A 19,439-nucleotide genomic window follows, 5' to 3' on the forward strand; every position below is an offset into this window, starting at 1 on the left:
CTCACAAATTAGTGGGACCTGTAGAGGGTGAGGAAGATTATCAAAAGATACAGCAGGATATACATCAGTTGGAAATTTGGGCAAAGTAATGGCAGACAGGCCTTAATTTAGACAAGCGGAGGTAATGCATTTTGGGAGATCAAATACAAGAGGAAAGTATACAGTAAATGGTAGCAACTTTAGGAGTGTCGATATACAGGGAGATCTTGGGTGCAAATCCATAGCTCCTTGAAATTGACAACACAAATGGATAAGGCAGTCACGAAGGCGTATGCCATGCTTACCTTCATCTGTCAGGGCACTGAGTATAGATGTCATTTATGACAAATGACATCACCAACGCAGAAAATGACATCACCAACCCAAGGAAACCTAACCAGATAAATAGAAAGCGGGACTTAACACCAGCGCTTCGTCGGAGGCTCACTGATGATGTTACCTAGAATGGTGACGAAACGTCTGAAAACGAACCTTCCAGCTCAGCGAGCAAACTCATATCCACTGAGTATAGAATTTGGCAGGCTCAGTCACAATTATATAAAATTTCAGGGAGGCCATGCAGTTCCAGTCCTCACACTATGGGAGGGATGTGGAGGCTTTGGAGAGACTGCATAAGAGGTTTACCAGGATGCTGCCTGGATTGGAGTGTATTGGGAGGTTGGACAAACTTGGATTGGCTGCGGGGTGACCAGACATAAAATGGTGAGGTGCGAATAGGGTGGAACTAGTGAATAGGTCAGCTAGTTGGGCACATAGGATTAAGGTGAGAGGGGCAATGTTTAATGGAAACATGCAAGGAAAGTATTTTTTTACATAGAGGATGGTAGATGCCTGGAACACGCTGCCAGGGGTTGTTGTAGAAATCAATACAATAGTAATGTTTAGGAGGCATTTAGACAGACACATGGACAGGCAGGGAATAGAGGGATATGGACCATGTGCAGACAGATGGGATTCGTTTAGAATGGCATTGTTTTTGGTGCTGACATGGTGGGCCAAAGGGCCTGTTCCTGTACAGTACCGTTCTGCATTGCAATGCTTAAATCTGCAGGTGACAAACTGTAAATTTCCAAACATGGAAGTGCAGGGAACTGTGAGGAAGACAGAAGAAAATGGAGAGGTTGGGCGAATATATGGGAGATAAAAGTGAAACGTTTGTAGAGGCTTGCGTTTCGGACTGGAGGCCTGTGACTATGAATGGTTGGGCCTTGGGGAGTGTTATCAAACAAAGAGACTATGGAGTACAGGTTCATAATTGTTTGAAAGTGGAGTCGCAGGTAGATAGGAAAGTGAAGATGGTGTTTGGTACGCTTGCCTTTTTTGGTCAGTGCATTGAGTGTAGGAGTTGGGACGGTCATGTTGTAGCTGTACAGGATATTGATGAGGCCACGTTTAGAATACGGCGTACAATTCTGGTCACCATTCTACAGGAAGGACGTTGTTAAACTTGAGAGGGTGCGGAAAAGATTTACAAGGATGTTGCCAGGTCCAGAGAGTTTGAGTTATACAGGCAGGCTGAATAGGCTAGGGCATTTTTTCTTCTAGAGCATTGGGAGGCTGAGGGGTGACCTTATAGAGGCTTATAAAATCATGAGGGGCATGGAAAGGCTGAAAAGTTTTTCCCCAGGGTGGGACAGCTCAAAACTGGAGGGTATAGGTTTAACGTGAGAGGGGAAGGATTTCAAAAAGGACCCAAGGTGCAGTTTTTTCACACAGAGGGTGGTGCATGTATGGAACGAGCTGCCAGCGCTGGTGGTGGAGGTTGGTACAATTGTAACATTTAAAAGGCATCCGGATGGGTTTATGAATAGGAAGGGTTTAAAGGGATATGGGCCAAATTCCAGCAAATGGGACTAGGTCAGGTGGGACGTATGGTCAGCCCAGATGGGTTGCATCAAAGGGGCTGTTTTGTGCTGTACAACTCTAAGAATGAGGAGAAATAAAATGTGCTAAAGGGATTGCGAGAGCAGAGAGACAAGTAGAGCTTATACACAACCTTTGAAGCTGGAAGGTCAAGTTAACAAAGCAAGCTTTGTAATTCAAAGTGGAGGATAAATTGTGAAGTTGTATGAAACCTACATAGATCAGGAATGTGGTCCTTTCTGACAGGCTGCATTTAATTCTGGATACCACACCTTAGGATGAACGTAAAGTCTCTGGAGATAGTTTAGAAGAGATTTACTGAAAATGCCCTAGCCTATTCAGCCTGCTTGTATAACTCGAACTCTCTAGTCTAGGCAACATCCTTGTAAATCTCGGGCTGAGGGATTATAGTCATGTGGATAGAGCAGTGAAATTGAAGTTATGCTCCTTAAAGCAGTGAAAATTCAGGAGAAGGGTTTCGATAGAGTAAATGATGAGTAAGCATTTCCAAAAATTAAAAGAGCTGACAACAAAAGGCAAAGCCACAATATGTTTTACAGAAGATGTGAAAAAACAATTCTGGTCTCCCTGCTATAGATAAGAATGTGAAATTTGAAAGGGGGCAGAAAATAATTCAAAAGATGTTGCTGGAACTGGATGGTTTGAGCCACAGGGAGGGGCTGAAGAGACTGAGACTTGTTTCCCTGCAACATCAGAGGCTGAGGGCCGACCTCACAGAGGTTTATAAAATCATGAGGGACAGGGATAAGGTGAAGAGACAAGGTCTTTTCCCCAGAATAGGGGAGTCCAAAACTAGAGGGTATAGGTTTAAGGTGAGAGGGGAACTATGTAAAAGGGACCTAAGAGACAACTTTTTCACACAGAGGATGGTGTGTATACGAAATGAGTTGCCAGAGAAAGTGATGGAGTTGGGTACAATGACAACATTTAAAAGGCATCTGGATGGGTACATGAATAGGAAGAGTTTAGGGAGACAGGAGCCAAATGCTGGAAAATGGGACTACGTCAGATTGGGAAGTCTGGTCAGCACAGACAAGTTTAACTGAATGGTCTATTTCTGTGATGTATGACTCAATGACTCTATCTGATGCAATGTGTGGTCAGAGCTCAGAGCTCTGTTAGAGTAGAAGATCCAGATTCAGTGGAAAGCTCAAACCAAATTGAATAAATGCTTGATAGAGTGAGACGAACTGAATCACTCTTCTAAAAGGTTGGTCCAGACTCAATGATCTAAACAATCTCCTTGTCTACGACTAAAGCAGAGAGTGATGGAGGGACTCAGCAGGTCTGAACAGAGAAATATAGTTAAAGTTTTGGATCCAGCGGCCATTTGTGAGAACAGCATTCTGCTTAATGAGGCCAATATCGTGGTGAACGAAAAGGACCAGTGTAGTATGGCATATTATAAAACTCTTCCGCCCTCAAATGAAAGAGATCTAATGTCATAATTCTAAAGAAAGGGTCACTGTTACTCTTTTTTCCATCCCCAGAGCTCCCAGGTTGGTATCCTCTCTCATAAACACCAAGGCCAACAGTATTGGCGGATGTGCTGCCACTGTGCAAGTTTCCAAAAACTTTCACTAAATTTTGGGAGGTAACATCAACAGGAATGTAATTAGTGTTTAGAAACAATGCCATGGTTTTACCTGTGACGTGTTGAAAATCTACCTGACTTACTAAACAGGTTTGACTCCTTTCAAAGAAATGTAATGCACCCATATCAATGTGAGCTGGAATGTTTGTATGTGAACTCAAACTTCCACAGAGCAAACAGCCTCGTATTTAACATGAGCTGGTGTGGGAGTGATGCTGCATAAACTGTACTTTTGTGGGCGACAGCATTGTCAGTAGCTCCGGGAACCTAATGAGAAAAGGTAAAGGCTACACTACATGATGTATTTGCCTCATGTAACAATGAATCTTAAAATAGTTAGTGCTTTCACAACCGAGGTCTTGGGTGGTCTGGGAATTGCAATCAGTTTTGTAACTCCACCACAGCAAAATCAAGTATCCAGGGGTTGGTGAGATAGCGTACAAGACTGAAGCTATAAAAACAAGGATGTGAGCTATGTTTTGTGGCCCTCCAATCTAGCAAGGCTGCTTTGTAAGGTGAAAAATAAGCAATGTTCTGCACCTGATTGCTGTCCAATAGCCAGTGCAGTCACGATGAGAATTCATCCACACCCTCCACAGCACCGTCCAAACTCATGACCTCTAATACATACAAGGACAAGACCAGCAGATACAACAACTCCCTGTGAGCCACTCATCATTCTGACTTGGAAACAGGTAAAAGAATAATAAAGAACTTTATAACTCCCTTCCTCATTTTTATCCTTTGAGACACTCCTTAAAACCAAACACTTTGACTGAGCTTCACACTCTGTTCACACACAGTGTGGCGGGCGTGCGGAATGCACTGCCAGCAGTGGGAGTGGAGTCAGATACTTCAGAGGCTTTTAAGCGACTCTTGGATAGGAACATGGAGGATAGTAAAACGTAGGGTATACTGGGTAGATTGATCTTAGTAGGGTAATAGCTCTGCACAACATTGTAGGCCGAAGGGCCTGTACTGTACTGTACTGTTCCATGTTCTATGTTCCACTAAGCTTTTAGGGAATTGCTCTAACATTGATCTCTTTGACTGGGTACCAACATTTCCTGTGAAATACTGATAGGAAGATTTATTACATTAAAAGTACTACACATTGACAGTGTTCTGCTGTAAGCCTCTCTTTAGCCCTCAACAAGGTACCTCACAGAAGGTTATATCATGACATAGGAGCCCATGGTGTTGGAGATCACGTAATGGTGTAGATATAGAATTGACACATGGGCAGATGACAACAAGTGGAGATAAGGGGCTCTTTTTCAGGTTGGTGATCTGTGACCCAGTGCAGTTCCACAGGCATCTGCGTTGGGACCACAACTGTTTACATTAGTGATGTGAAGGAAGGAAGTGAATGTACTGTAACCAAATTTGCAGATGACACAAAAATAGGTGGAAAGGCAGATTGTGAGGGGGGTACAAGTAGTTTACAGAGAGATATCGAGAGGGTAAATAAATGTGCAAAGTATTGGGAAATGGAAATATAATGTGAGAAATTCAAAGCTGATTGAAAGAAGAGCAAAACAAAAGAATATTATTTAAACGGGGTAAAACTACAGAAAGCTGCAATACAACAGGACTTGGGGGAATTTGTGCAAGAAATTTGTGCAGGCAATCAGGAAGGCTCATGGAATGTTGGTCCCTATTTCTAGGGGTTTGGAGTATAAGCGTAGGGAAGTCTTACTTTGACTGTACAAGGTGCCGATGAGACCACATCTAGAGTATTGTGAACAGGTTTAGTCCCCTTACTGAGGTAAAGATATAATTTAATTGGAGGCAGTTCAGAGAAGGTTCACTAGGATGATTCCTGATATGGCAGGGTGGTCTTATGAGTGAAGTTGAACAGGTTAAATGGGCCCTATTCATTGGAACTTAGAAGAATCGGAGGTGATTTCATTGGAACATAGGATTCTTAAGGTGCTTGAAAGCATGAATGTTGAGAAGATGTTTCCCCTCATGTACAGTCTGGGACCAGAAGGTTTAGTCTCAGAATAAAGGGGCTCCAATTTAAGACTCAGATGAGGAAGAATATCTTCTCTCGGAGGGTTGTGAGTCTTCAGAACTCCCTGCGTCAGACAGCTGTGAGGCAGAGTCCTTGTGTATACTTAAGGCTGAGATAGATTCTTGATCAGTCAGGGAATCAAGGATTGTGGGGGCAAGGCAGGAAAGTGGATATGAGGGATGTCGGACTGGCCATGATTCTATTGAATGGTGAAGCAAGCATGAGGGGCTGAATAGCCTGCTCCTGTCCTATTTTTCGGGTCTTTCTGGAAGTGTACAAGAAAAATTGCATTCAATCCATCTGGCCTGTACCAGCTTGCGGCTGGAGCAACTGAAAACCCCAGTGCTCCTGTTGCTCTCTCTGTGCACTTTTTTGTATTTTCCTTTTGCTTTGAATACTTTTTCAAAGTTTTGTTAAACGTGCAACTGTCTAACTAAATCACTCAATGGCACCTTGAAATGCTCCAGGCCTTACTTGGAAAGAAAATTCTCAACATCCCTCCTTGCTCTTTGTAATAATTTCAAATCAGTGGCTTTTTGTTAATAACTCCTGAAGGAAATGCATTTTCTCCATTTACCAGTAAAATCACTAGAGCTGGCATAAAACTCGAATAAATCTGTATTTATGTTTTTAATTAATTGAAACAGTATCTTATGTCTTACAATCAGAGCTTCTCATCCATTCACCATTGAGAAACACTGGAGAGATTACTCTCCTCAGATGCAGCCTATCATGCTGAGATTTTACAACATTTTCAGCATTGACTTCAGAACGCCGACATGCACAGCACTTTACACTTTACAATATTTTCTCTACAGTCCTTTGGCTTAAAGCCAACACAGCTGCCTCGAACCTGTGCCACATCACAAGTTTTGGCTGTGTGCCAGGTTGAAACTGTACCTGTGTCAGGGCGTGCCTCACACTCCAACCTTTTTATAGTACCCATTGAAATCATTTCGGTATGCTGCCCAGCCTCCTCTGGAGAGCCAGCCTGAAATAGGGGAACAATATGTGGCTGCAGCTGTCTTACACAGGACCAGGATTCGACCATTTACCCGTCAAGCTGGTCGAATTTAGTGCTACCTGGTAAAACGGTTTCTGGTAAAAACTCAAAATACTTCAAAACAATACCAAGTCTAACATTCCTCCACAAACTATGTTATGCTTTAATGGGTTTCACTCAGGATGGAAAGTTTAAGTTTATGTGGAAAGGTTGTTTTAATTGGAGCAGAGTAGAGTGAGGGCAATCTGATTGGGGTGTACAAAATTATGAGGGGCGCGGGCAGAGTGGATGAGGAGCAGCTGTTCCCCTTAGTTGAAGTATCAGTCACGAGGAGACACCAGGGGTGGTGCAGGAGGTTTAGGGGGAATGTGAGGAAAAGCATTTTTTCCCTGTGGTGGTAACGGTCTGGAATGCACTGCCTGGGAGGGTGGATGACACAAGTTGCCTCACATCCTTTAAAATGCATCTAGATGATCACTTGGCACATCTTAACGCTCAAGGCTATGGGCCAAGTGCTGGTAAATGGAATTAGGTTGAAGGTCAGGAGTTTCTCACATGTTGGTGCAGGCTTGATGGGTCAAATGGCCTCTTTTGGACTGCATGATTTTACATTCTGTGAGCTTCTGCCCAGGGTGAGAGGGTCATCAAAGCAACGAGAAGGGGTCAAACCCATAGCACTGGAGACAGTCCTGTAAAATAGACCACCAGGCTGGACTTAGGATCCTAAGGAAGGAACTACAGTGAAAATCATTTAAATACATAAAGCAAAAAAGTCAATTAAAGACACTTTTATCTCTCGAAAAGGTGCAGTGAATGCAAAGGTAAAGTGACCCATTAGTTACTGTTTTATCTTTATAATCCAGAATTCAATTCCACGTGGTATGAAAACCTTAATCATATTGACCTGGAAATGTGGACTATGCCATAATGACAGATCAAAGCCTTGAAATAAATTACCAACACATTGAACTTATGGCGTGAATATGGCAAGAGCCTAAGATGACAGCCATACCTGGCTGATAATGTAACTTAAAGATTGGAATTCCCTGAATGAGCACCTGGAATGTTGCACCTTGTAGAGTGCCAAGGCTGCTTCAAAGAGAGAGGCTTTAACAAGGCAAAGTTCCTTCTCTCAACAGGAAATAATGACCCACCACCTACAGAAAGTAGGTTGACCTTGTCAACAATGTACAAAACAGGGGGTTAAAACCAACTGCTACCCCTGGTCTGTGTGTGATAGTAAGCAGATGTCTGGCATCAGGACTATGGTGTTGTGAAGCTCATATAGTTTGAAAGCATCCATTTAACTCCCCTATGCTGCAGGTTAAAGAATAAACACCCTTGGTCTGAACACTGAAGTCCAATCAACAAGGAAACACAACAACAGAATCTCAGAGAACCAGCAAAGTTAAGAATCTTCAAATCAACTACACAACTGATAATGTCAATGTTACCAGTAAACTTCCACAAAGTTCCACTATAATTCTTCACAAACAACCAACAGACTGTTCCAAACACCTTTATAAAACTGGATAACAAGGTGTAGAGCTGGATGAACACAGCAGGCCAAGCAGGATCAGAGGAGCAGCAAAGCTGGCGTTTTGGACCTAGACCCTTCATCGAAATGCCAACTTTCCTGCTCCTAAGATGCTGCTTGGCCTGCGGTGTTCATCCAGCTCTATACCTTGCTGTCTCAGATTCTCCAACATCTGCAGTTCCCTTTATCTCTGATACACCTTTATAAACCTTTAGCTTTTTGGACTCATCTCCCATTTCTAATGTCAGTGTTGCATTAGTATTTCCTCTTGAGTTTTGTGACTAATAAACTTACTCTCTCTTAATTTAAGAAAGCCTGTTTAAGTTTAAACACAATCCAATATGATCTGGTAGGAAGATATTCATAACGGAAGAGTTTATTTATGAATTAGGCTTGTTCCAACCATCTGAGGTGGGGAGGAAGGGAAACAGGTGAATTAAAAGGAGTCAGCTCACCAGGAGCTTTATAATTTGGTATCTATCTGGAACCATAATTAATTAGGGAACCCTGGCTTTCATAATAACAGGAAATAAATGACCTTGGAAACTTATGAATTATCATAAAATGCAGATAAGAGTGTCTGCCACCTAATTATGTAAACAGATGCGTACAATGCCATGTTATACATCTAGCTCTATGTTTTCAAGACATTGCACTATCATCAAGAAGAAACATTCTATTCAAACTTAAATCAACAAGAGAATGAGATAAACACTGACAACGCTAGAGAAACTCAGTGAATCTGGCAGCATTTACGGAGGAAACAGAGTTAACTTTGAATCCCATCTGACTTCTCTTCAGAAGACATATCAGACTCAAAACACTACCGCTGTTTCTCTCTTCTCAGACACTGCCAGCCCTGCTGAGTGTCTCCAGCATTCTCTGTGCTGGTTTCAGATTTCCATCATCTGCAGTATTTTGATTTTCTTTGAGAGAAAATGAGTTACTGTGTTCAAAATCTTGAAACACAGCCCAAAGGTATAGTATGAACATTCATAGCATTGTGCTCTTATAGATTTTCACTCAGCCAAACAGTAGCAAATGGCAGCTCAGGTTTTCTCTGGATTGCCGCAGTTTAAAGTTGCAATTTCTCTTCATACATCCCTTGGCTTCTGAAAAAAACCTATATTTTAAAAACGTTATGTTGCCTTTTGAGCCAAATCAAGGTTATGATTTAACTTCTATAGCTTTAGAAATTAATTCACAGGATGTGAATATACATAAATGACACAGATGAAGGCGAAGCAAGTTTGCAGATGACACCAAGATTGGTTGAGTGGTTAATAGCAAAGAAGATTGTTGTAGGTTACAGGAACAAACAGATGGGTTGGTCAGATAGGCAGAATAGTGGTAGATGGTATTTCACTCTGATAAGTCTGAGATGATACACCTTGGAAGATGAAACAAGATGAGGGAAATATTTAATGAATGGCAGGATGCTGGGTAGCTTAGAGGAATAGAGGGATCTTGGGGTAATTATTTACAGATCCCTGAAGTCAGCAAAGCACATGAATAGGATAGTTAAAAAGGCATAGAACACAGAACATAGAACAGTACAGGCCCTTCAGCCCACTGAGGTCTATCTAACGCCCAACCCTACCTTACACTATCATCCATATGGCTATTTAATAGCCGCTTGAATGCCCCAATGAGGCTGACTCCACTACACTCTCCAGCAATGCATTCCATGCCCCGACCTCTGACGTCTCCCCGATATCTACCTCCACTCACTTTAAAACAATGCCCCCTCGTAACAACTACCTCTACCCTGGGAAACAGTCTCTGTCCACTGTATTGAAACCTCTGATCATTTTGTACACCTCTATCGAGTCAAGACAGAGTGCACATGGGGCATTTGCTTTCATCAGCTTTGGCACCGTGTAAACATAGTGAATTGGGGGAGTAGACCATTCAGCCCTTTGAATCTGCACCATATTCAATTCGATCATGGCTGGTCATGCAATCTCAGTATCCCATTCCCACCCTCTCCTCCAAACCCCTTGATACCTTTAGCTGCAAAGGCTGTGTCCAGATCCCTCTTGAATATATCTAATGAACTGGCCCCAACAGCTTCCTGTGGTAGGGAAAAGGGTATCAGAGCAGGGAGGTAATGTTGGAGTTGTACAGAGTGTTGGTCAGGCCACAGCTGAAGCACAGTGTGCAGTTCTGGTCACCTCACTTCAGGAAGGGCGTGATAGCACTAGAAGGGGTACAGATGGAGAAACTGAGCCATAAGCAGAGACGAGATAGGCTTGGCTTGTTTTTCTTGGAGCAGAGAAGACTGAGGGGGGATATGATTGAGGTGCATAAGAATATGAAGGGTAGAGGCAGGGTGAATAGAAAGCAGCTGTTCCCCTTGGTTGAGGGGTCAATCATGAGAGGGCATAGTTTTAGAGTAAAGAGCAAGAGATTCAAAATACTTTTTCATTCAGTGGCTGGTGGGAATCTGGAATGGACTGACTGGGCCAGAAACCTTAAAATCTTTAAAAAATATTTGGATGAGCACTTTAAATATTATAACATTCATGGATGTGGGACAAGTGCAGGAAATTCGGATTGGTGCATTTGTAGTGGTGGTTATGTCAGCACAGACTTGATGGGCCAAAGGGCTTTTTCTGCACTGTATGACACCGGCTATTGCCCTAGTTGCCCTATGTCACCCACACTGCTGTGGGTCTGGAGTCACACGTAGGCCAGACCAGGTAAATATGGTAACTTCCCTCTCTAAAGCATGTAAGTGAACCAGATGGGTTTTTCTAGGCAATCAACAATGGGTTCATTGTCAACACTAACACTTATTCCCAGATTTACATTTAATTCAAATTCCACCATTTGCCAAGGCTGATTCAAACTCCAGCCTGCACAACATTATCTGTGTCTCTGGATTAATACACCAGCAATAATACCACTGGGTCAAGTACAACATGAGCTCTGGAATTTTCAGGGGTCCCCTTCCCTGTGTTTTCAACTTTCTCTAATGACCTTGAGCTTATTCCAGTTCAACCACTTTATTTTAACTCGGACATACATCTAATTTTGGCTCTTTAACCACCCTATCTGGCTGTCCGCGTAACATGATACTCGTGGTGGTGTTGTGTTCTTGGCTACGTGCTGATCATTGCCATTTTCCTGTTTGTTTGTTTGTATGCATGGTCTCAAAACCATCATCCTTCCCCTCTCCTTCCTATCACTGTTTTGGTTTGCTTTATGCACCAGGCAACAGTTCATCGTGTTCTTCACAAGCCTCTTCCTGAACATTTCAAAAACAAGCAACAGAAGATATTTTCATTGCTGTTTTCAAACGAGGGTGTCACTGGCTAGGTTAGTAATTATTGCCCATTCCTAATTGCCCAGAGGGCAGTTAAGAGTCAACCACATCGCTGTGGGTCTGGAGTCACATGTGGGCCAGACCAGGTAAGGGTGATAGTTTAGTATTTTTACTGTACTTCATGTTCGTGGGTGAGGTTGTTGACTTGCTTGCCGAGCTGCCTTGTTTTTGTTCAGACATTTCATCACCATGCCAGGTGACATCATCAGCAGAGCCTCCGATGAAGCAAAGATAATGGGAACTGCAGATGCTGGAGAATCCAAGATAATAAAGTGTGGAGCTGGATGACTCCATACTTTGTTATCTCGGATTCTCCAGCATCTGCAGTTCCCATTATCTCGGATACAATTTTAACCTCACTGCGAAGCCTCTTCCAGGGATGCCTAACCTGAAGAAGTTACCCTCCTCCCTCCAGACCAACCTCAGGGAATCTCTCTCCCACTGCAGCTCTCTTGCAATCTCCTCCCTGGACTGACCTATCCTCTCCCTACCTCACCACCTCTCCTCTCCTCTCCACCTATCTTCTTTTCTCTCCATCTTCGGCCCGCCTCCCCCTCTCTCCCTAATTATTCCAGAACCCTCTCCCCATCCCCCTCTCTGATGAAGGGTCTAGGCCCGAAACGTCAGCTTTTGTGCTCCTGAGATGCTGCTTGGCCTGCTGTGTTCATCCAGCTCCACATTTTGTTATCTCCGATGAAGCAATGTTATTCTACTCCACTCGGAATTTATACTGTCTGGTCCGTTATGGTGAGTACTGTCATTTCAGGTTACAAACCCATACAGATCAAAACCCAAAATGACACTACTCCCCATAACGGACCAGACAGTATAAATTCCAAGTGGAGTAGAATAACATTGCTTCATCAGAGGCCTCACTGATGATGTTACTTAGCATGGCGATAAAATGTCTGAACGGGAACAAACCAGCTTGGTGAGCAAGTCAACAACCTCAAGGATGGCAGTTTCCTTCTCTAAAGGGCACTAGTGAAGCAGGTGGGTTTTTCCAACCATCAACAAGGAATTAGGGGCGGCACGGGGGCTCAGTGGTTAGCACTGCAGCCTCTCAGCACCAGGGACCCAGGTTCAATTCCATTCTCAGGCGACTGTCTGTGTGGAGTTTGCACATTCTCCCTGTGTCTGCGTGGATTTCCTCCGGGTGCTCCGGTTTCCTTCCACAGTCCAAAGATGTGCAGGCTAGGTGGATTGGCCATGCTAAGTTACCCATAGTGTTCAGGGAGGTGTAGATTAAGTCAGTTACAGGGGAATGGGTCTGGGTGGGCTTGTTGGGCTGAAGAGCCTGTTTCCATGCAATAGGGATTCTATGATTCTATTCATTGTCATCCTTACTCTTAATGCCATATTTTTAATTAGATGCAAATTCTCCCAGCTACCATTAACAAAAATCTGGTCCTGCAATGTCCTTTAGGAAGAAAATTTGCCACCCTTTAGCCAGTCTGTATTATTGAGACTCCAGACCCACAGCAATGTGGTTGATTCTCAACTGCCCTCTGAAATGCCCAGTAAACCACTCGATTCCAGGGCAACGTTGTCAATGATGCTCACATCCCATGAGCAAATTTTTTAAAAAATATTTTGGCCAAATTCTCCATATTCACAGGTGATAAAAAGCTCAGTGAAGACACTCGCCCCTCCACACAAACACATAGAATAGAATCCCTACAGTGTGGAAACAGGCCCTTCAGCCCAACAAGTCCACACTGACTCTCAGAGCACCCACCCAGACTCATCCCCCTATATCCCACCTAATCCACACATCCCTGAACACTACGGGCAATTTAGCATGGCCAATCCACGCACCCTGCACATTTGGACTGTGGGAGGAAACTGGAGCGCCCGGAGGAAACCCATGCAGACACGGGGAGAATGTGTAAACTCCACACAGACAGTTGCCTGAGGTTAGAATTGAACCCGGGTCCCTGGTGCTGTGAGGTAGCAGTGTTAACCACTGAGCCACCGTGCCACCCCTAAATAATCTTTACTGACACCCACCAAGACAAACGTTCCACTGCTTTCTGTGTACCTAACAAACCTCACTGCTCCTCCTGCACAGGTCTTCCTGGAGGCTCAAGTGGTAACTTCCCCCGAGCCTGCCCTCAGTCTCTTTGTTGTTTCCACGACTTTCCCAGATAGCCTCCTCCCAGCCTTGGCTGTATTAGAGAAAGCAGTGTCTGAGCAAAGAGATAACAAAGTGTGGAGCTGGATGAACAGAGCAGGAGCACAATCACAAGCTTCAAAATCTCCCCTTCCCCACTGCATCTCAAAACCAGCCCAGCTTGTCCCCACCTCCCTAACCTGTTCTTCCTCTCACCTATCCCCTCCTCCCACCTCAAGCTGCACCCCCATTTCCTACCTACTAACCTCATCCGGGCTCCTTGGCCTGTCCGTCCTCCCTGGGTTGACCTATCTCCTCCCTACATCCCCACCTACAGTCTCCTCTACTGGCTCCATCCCTGCCTCTTTGACCTGTCTGTCTCCTCTCCACCTATCTTCTCCTCTATCCATCTTCTATCCGCCTCCCCCGTCTCCCTATTTATTTCAGAACCCTCTCCCCGTCCCCCTTTTCTGATGAAGGGTCTCGACCCAAAACACCAAAAAAGCTTTTGTGCTCCTGAGATGCTGCTGGGCCTGCTGTGTTCATCCAGCCTCACATTTTATTAACTTGGATTCTCCAGCATCTGCAGTTCCCATTATCTCTGATACAGTGTCTCAGCAAAGGTGGACATTATGAAAAAAGATCACAATTCCATGATTTAGAAGCTAGGATTCTGCCTATTGGCAGAAATGTCTCATCCCTGCTCGTGCCAAAAGGACTGCAAGATATTAGTCTTGCTAACCCTGCCCACCCAAGTTCAAAAGATGGAAAAGCCAGCCACAGACCAGTCAGTTTGACATCAACGGGAGGAAAACAGTCAGGACTGCAGATGCTGGAAACTAGAGTTAATAAACATGGAGCTGGGTAAGCACAGCAGATCAGACAGTATCCGAGGAGCAGGAAAGTCAATGTTTCAGGCTGAAATGTTGGCTTCCCTGCTCCTTAAATGCTGACTGACCTCCTGTGCTTTTTCAGCTCTGCATTTATTGAGACCAATGGAAAACCTTTCAAAGACATTAATCTGAACAAAAATTGACTATCGGCTGGAAAATTATAAGTGATAACAATATCAGCAAGGATTTATAAAAGACTAACTGTGTTTAATCGAATGAAGTTCTTTAGTGAAGTAATGGAGGAGGGTAATGCCAGTGAGACTGTAAATAAGCTCCCAAAAAGGTTTTGGTAAAGGCAGTAAGACCAAAAGGTACAGGAGAAGAATTAGTCCTTTCAGCCCATTGAGTCTGCCATTTGATCATGACTGATATGTTTCTCAGCCCCATTGCCCTGCCTTCTCCCTGTAACCCTTGATCCTATTACTCATCAGGAACCTTACTTCTGTCTCAAATACAGTCAATATCTTGGCCTCACAGCCCTCTGTGACAATGAGCTCCACAGATTCATCACCCTCTGGATGAAAAAATTCCTCTCATCTCAGTTCTAAATGTGATCAGAGACAGTGGGAATTGCAGATGCTGGAGAATCCAAGATAACAAAGTGTGAAGCTGGATGAACACAGCAGGCCAAGCAGCATCTCAGGAGCACAAAAGCTGATGTTTCGGGCCTGGACCCTTCATCAGAGAGCTCTTTGATGAAGGGTCTAGGCCCGAAACATCAGCTTTTGTGCTCCTGAGATCCTGCTTGGCCTGTTGTGTTCATCCAGCTTTACACTTTGTTATCTTCAGTTCTAAATGGTTGTCCCTTCACTGAGGATGTGCTTTCAGATCCGAGTCTCTCCAACTAGTGGAAACATGTTCTTCACATCCACTCTATCTTTGCGTCTCAGTATTCTGAAAGTTGCTGTCAAACAGATCCCCCCTCATCCTTCTAAACCCCATCAAGTACAGACCCAGATTCCTCAAACACTTATCATTTGACAAGCCCTTCATCGCCAGGATCATTCTTGAATGTCTTGTTTGGATTCCCTCCAAAGCTAGCCCATCCTTCCTTAGATACAGGGTCCAAAACTGCTTGCAATATTCCAAATACAGTCTAACCAGAACTTTCTACAGCCTCAGGAGACATAGAACATAGAACATAGAAAAGTACAGCACAGTACAGGCCCTTCGGCCCATGATGTTGTGCCGTGGAATAATCCTAATCCAAAAATAAAATAACCTAACCTACATTCCCCTCAATTCACTGCTGTCCTGTACATGTCCAGCAGTCGCTTAAAATGATAAGTGGTTGAGGAATCTGGGTCTGTACTTGATGGGGTTTAGAAGGATGAGGGGGGATCTGTTTGACAGAAACTTGCAGAATACTGAGAGGCCTGGATAGAGTGGATGTGGAGAACATGTTTCCACTAGTTGGAGAGACTCGGATCTGAAAGCACATCCGCAGTGATCTCTGCTCATTTTCTAGCTCTCTTGAAATGAACACAAACATTGCATTTGCCTTCCTAACTGCCAAATGAACCTGCATATTAATCTTGAGAGAATCCTGAACTTGGATTCTCAACTCCCTTTGTGCTTAAGATTTCCAAAGCCTTTACCCAGTTACAAAACAGTGTGCTCCTCTTTTCTTCTGACAAAAGAGCATAACCTCACTTCCCCACATTGTATTCCACCTGCCACTTCTTTGTCCACTCTCTTTGCAATCCTTCTGCAATCGTCAACACTACCTGACCCTTCACCTTATCATTATGTCATCTGTAGATTTAAGAACAATGGTCTCAGTTCCTTTGATCAAGTCATTAATATATAGCGTGAACAGTTACGGTCCCAACATGGGCCTCTGAAGAACTCCATTCTAGTCACCAGCTACTACCCTGAAAAAAAACCTTTATCTCCATTTTCTGCCTTCTACCAGTCAGCCAATCCTCTATCTGTGCCAGTACTTTGTCCCTGGCACGATGGGCTCTGATTTTACAGAATCACAGAATCTCTATGGTGCAGAAGCAGGCCATTCAGCTCATCAAAACCACACTGTCCCACCAAAGAACATCCCACCCAGACTCACCCTCTCTCTGTAACGCTGCACTTCCCATAGCTAGTGCATCCAGCCTTCACTTCCCTGGACACTTGAGCATGAACAATCCACCTAATCTGCACACCTTTGGACTTCAGGAAACCAGAACTCCCTGAGGGAACCAATGCAGACACAGAGAGAATGTGCTCCACATAGACATTTGCCTGAGGTTGGGATCGAACCCAGATCCATGGTGCTGTGAGGCAGCACTGATAAACAGTGTGCCCACAGTACGACACATATTTAGTAGCCTCCTGTGTGGCAACTTGCCAGAGGTCTTTGGCAAATCCAAATGGATCACATTGTTAACTCTCCTTTGTCTAACTTGCTCTAGTGTGATATTATAAACTTGTCAGTAAGGTTGAAGCCTATGATGAATATTAAATGGATTAAAGGTAAGCAAAGCTCACAATAAATAATCATTTATCAGTGATTATGATTCAAGGGTTTTTAAAACTTTTTTTAATCTAAACACAGAGGAACTGTCTAGTTCTGAAATGGTTAAAGATCATAGAATCTGTACAGAGAAGATACAGGCCATTCAGCCCATCAAGTCTGCACCAACTCTCTAGAAAGGGTCACTGTGCTGCCCAGCTGCCAAGGAGGAATATCTGCAGTGGAGGCTATGAAGAAACAGAGTTGAATGAACTGGACAAATCTCTCAAAGAAGCAGCATCAGCCCTTCTCTGTGATTTAACATTCAACAGAGTAGGTTGCAGAGACTAGCTCCACTGAAATCTCTCAGATTGTTATCTCAGATGGATGTGGTTAGGGCTGTCTGTCTGGCTGATGTGTTGAACCGCTGGGGTTTGATGCCCTATTTTGAGATTGTGACAGAATGCTCCCAACCGTCCAAAACAAAGTTTATTCCTAAAATGTTCAGCACTACAGGACTTAAAGATAACCTACAGACCTGAACAAAGCCGTAATAACAGAAGGTTAGGTTGGCTTGACGTTTGTACTGAAGAAAGGCTGGGTATTGGAACAGAGTGACCAAGAGAAATATATTGAACACCAAGACACAGACAGTGTGTGGTTGGCCAAGATCTAGTAACAGGAGGTGTAAGGTGTTTCTAGATTCTGCAGTGAGCGAATATTTCAGGGCTGCCCCAATGTGTTTGGGACTTTTGTGAAGTGCTGGGTGTGGAGGGAGAGGTCAATCTCATTTGTAGCGCTATCAAACCTTATCGCATTTGCGTTTGTTTTATCGGGATGTTGGCTCAGTCAGGGATGAAGTGTCAGTCTGACAGATCCTGTAAAAGGGCTGGATTGCCTGCCCATTTATTGTTCCCTGAAAGGCTGATGGGGGTCACTGCCAAGATACACAGCAAGTGGCAAAAAAGTCACCAGGATGCTGTGAACCAGTTCAGCCCCTCCCGGATTCTCCCAACAGACTGACAGCCCCAGGCATGAGGCACAGGATACGGCTCTTCGGCCCATCTCTCCCCGTGCAAGCGCTCATTCTTTTTAATGTACATGTTCAGAAGGGTGACAGCACACCTCTGGGAGGTGAAGCCGTGCCTCCTGGCTCAGAGGTAGGGGCACTCCCCCTGCTTTGTGGGGTCTGGAGCCCACGCCCCCACAGGCACTCACCTGGTTCCCAAAGACGGCGATGGCACAGGCGGTGGACACCTCGTTGGCCCCGAACCAGACGGAGGCGATCCGGGACGGCATTCCCAGGATGAAAACCTGGGCGATACCACACACGGTCTGCCCTAAGAAAGTGACGGCGAACAGGTCCGGCCGAACGCTGGCGATCTTGATCCAGGCGCCACAGCAATTCAGTCCGCTGCCGACCAGGGCGATCACCCGGAGGCCCTTACGGTCCAGAAGCCAAGTGACGGGGAAGATGATGGGGATGTAGGCGACAAAGTAGATCATGGAGAGCCAGTCAATGGTGAACGAGGCGACACTGTAATACTTCATGATGATATTGTTGATGATCCCATACTGGATCCACTGGAACGCGTTACACAGCGAGTACGAGCTGAACAAGAAGACGATCACCCAGCGCCTCCGGTACAGCTTGGTGTTCAGGGGCAGCCCCCTGCCCCGGGGACCCTCTCCGTCCCCGGCCCCCGCCCGGGGCTTCTCCTCAAACTGGTACATCACCGGGAGCGGGGCTTCCCGGGAACAGGCTCCGGCCGGGAGCCGCCAGCCACCACCCCCAACCCGTCACACACACCCTCACACACACCCTCACACACACCCAGGCTGCCCCTCACTCACACCGCCCCTCACACTGCGTGTGGCCGGCTCTCCCTCTGCCTCTCGCTCTCCCTCCCTCTCTGTCTGTCTGTCTGTCTGTCTCTCTCTCTCTCGCTCCCTCCCTCTCTCTCTGTCTCGCTTGCTCCCTCTCTCTCGCTCTCTGTCTGTCTCTCTCGCTCCCTCCCTCTCTGTCTCTCTCTCGCTCCCTCCCTCTCTCTCTATAAGGAGCTGAGCTGTTACAGCTCGCCCCGCCCCACACTGTCCCTCCCCCACCCTCACCCTCACCTCTCTCTCCCTCTGTGTCTCTCTATTCCGGGCTGGGCTGGAGGTCACACTGAGACCCCACACCTGCAGCCCACCCCAACCCCCTACCACACTCCCCACTCCCCCTCCTACACACTCCAACCCCCTACCACACACCCCATCCCACACACCCCCAACCCCTCCCCACACACCCCTCCCACACACCCCCAACCCCTCCCCACACACTCCCAACCCCTCCCCACACATCCCCATCCCCTCCTACACACCCCAACCCCCTCCCACACACATCCCCTCACACACACACACACACTCCCCTTCCCACACACCCACTCCCACACATACTCCCTCCCCCTCACGCATACACACACGCAACACACCGTAACACACTCCCCAACACAGATACACACACATACACATACTCTCACACAGACACCCTCACACGCACGCACACCCTCACACACACACCTTTACACATATCCTCACACAGACACAACCCCTCACACACGCACACACAGAAACACACA

The 19,439-nt window shown here is 45.3% G+C and overlaps 1 protein-coding gene across 3 annotated transcripts in view; it reads right to left on the reverse strand.

Annotated features, from left to right (window-relative positions):
* Positions 1–18,866, reverse strand: part of LOC125455671 (heme transporter FLVCR2) — a 140,582-nt gene extending 121,716 nt beyond the window's left edge. For 2 of the 3 annotated variants that reach the window (XR_009446210.1, XM_048537964.2), the window contains exon 1: positions 18,037–18,865. Coding sequence is in view for 2 of the 3 variants with exons in the window: in XM_048537964.2 (XP_048393921.1) it covers positions 18,037–18,552 (516 nt within the window). In the remaining variant the exon portion in view is untranslated. Of the gene's footprint in view, positions 1–18,036 lie in introns of all 3 variants that reach the window. The other variant, XM_048537965.2, reaches the window with a different exon arrangement.
* Positions 18,867–19,439: the final 573 nt, after the last annotated feature.

This window comes from Stegostoma tigrinum, chromosome 10, assembly GCF_030684315.1.
Source record: "Stegostoma tigrinum isolate sSteTig4 chromosome 10, sSteTig4.hap1, whole genome shotgun sequence".
In the NCBI taxonomy this organism is placed as follows: Eukaryota; Metazoa; Chordata; class Chondrichthyes; order Orectolobiformes; family Stegostomatidae; genus Stegostoma; species Stegostoma tigrinum.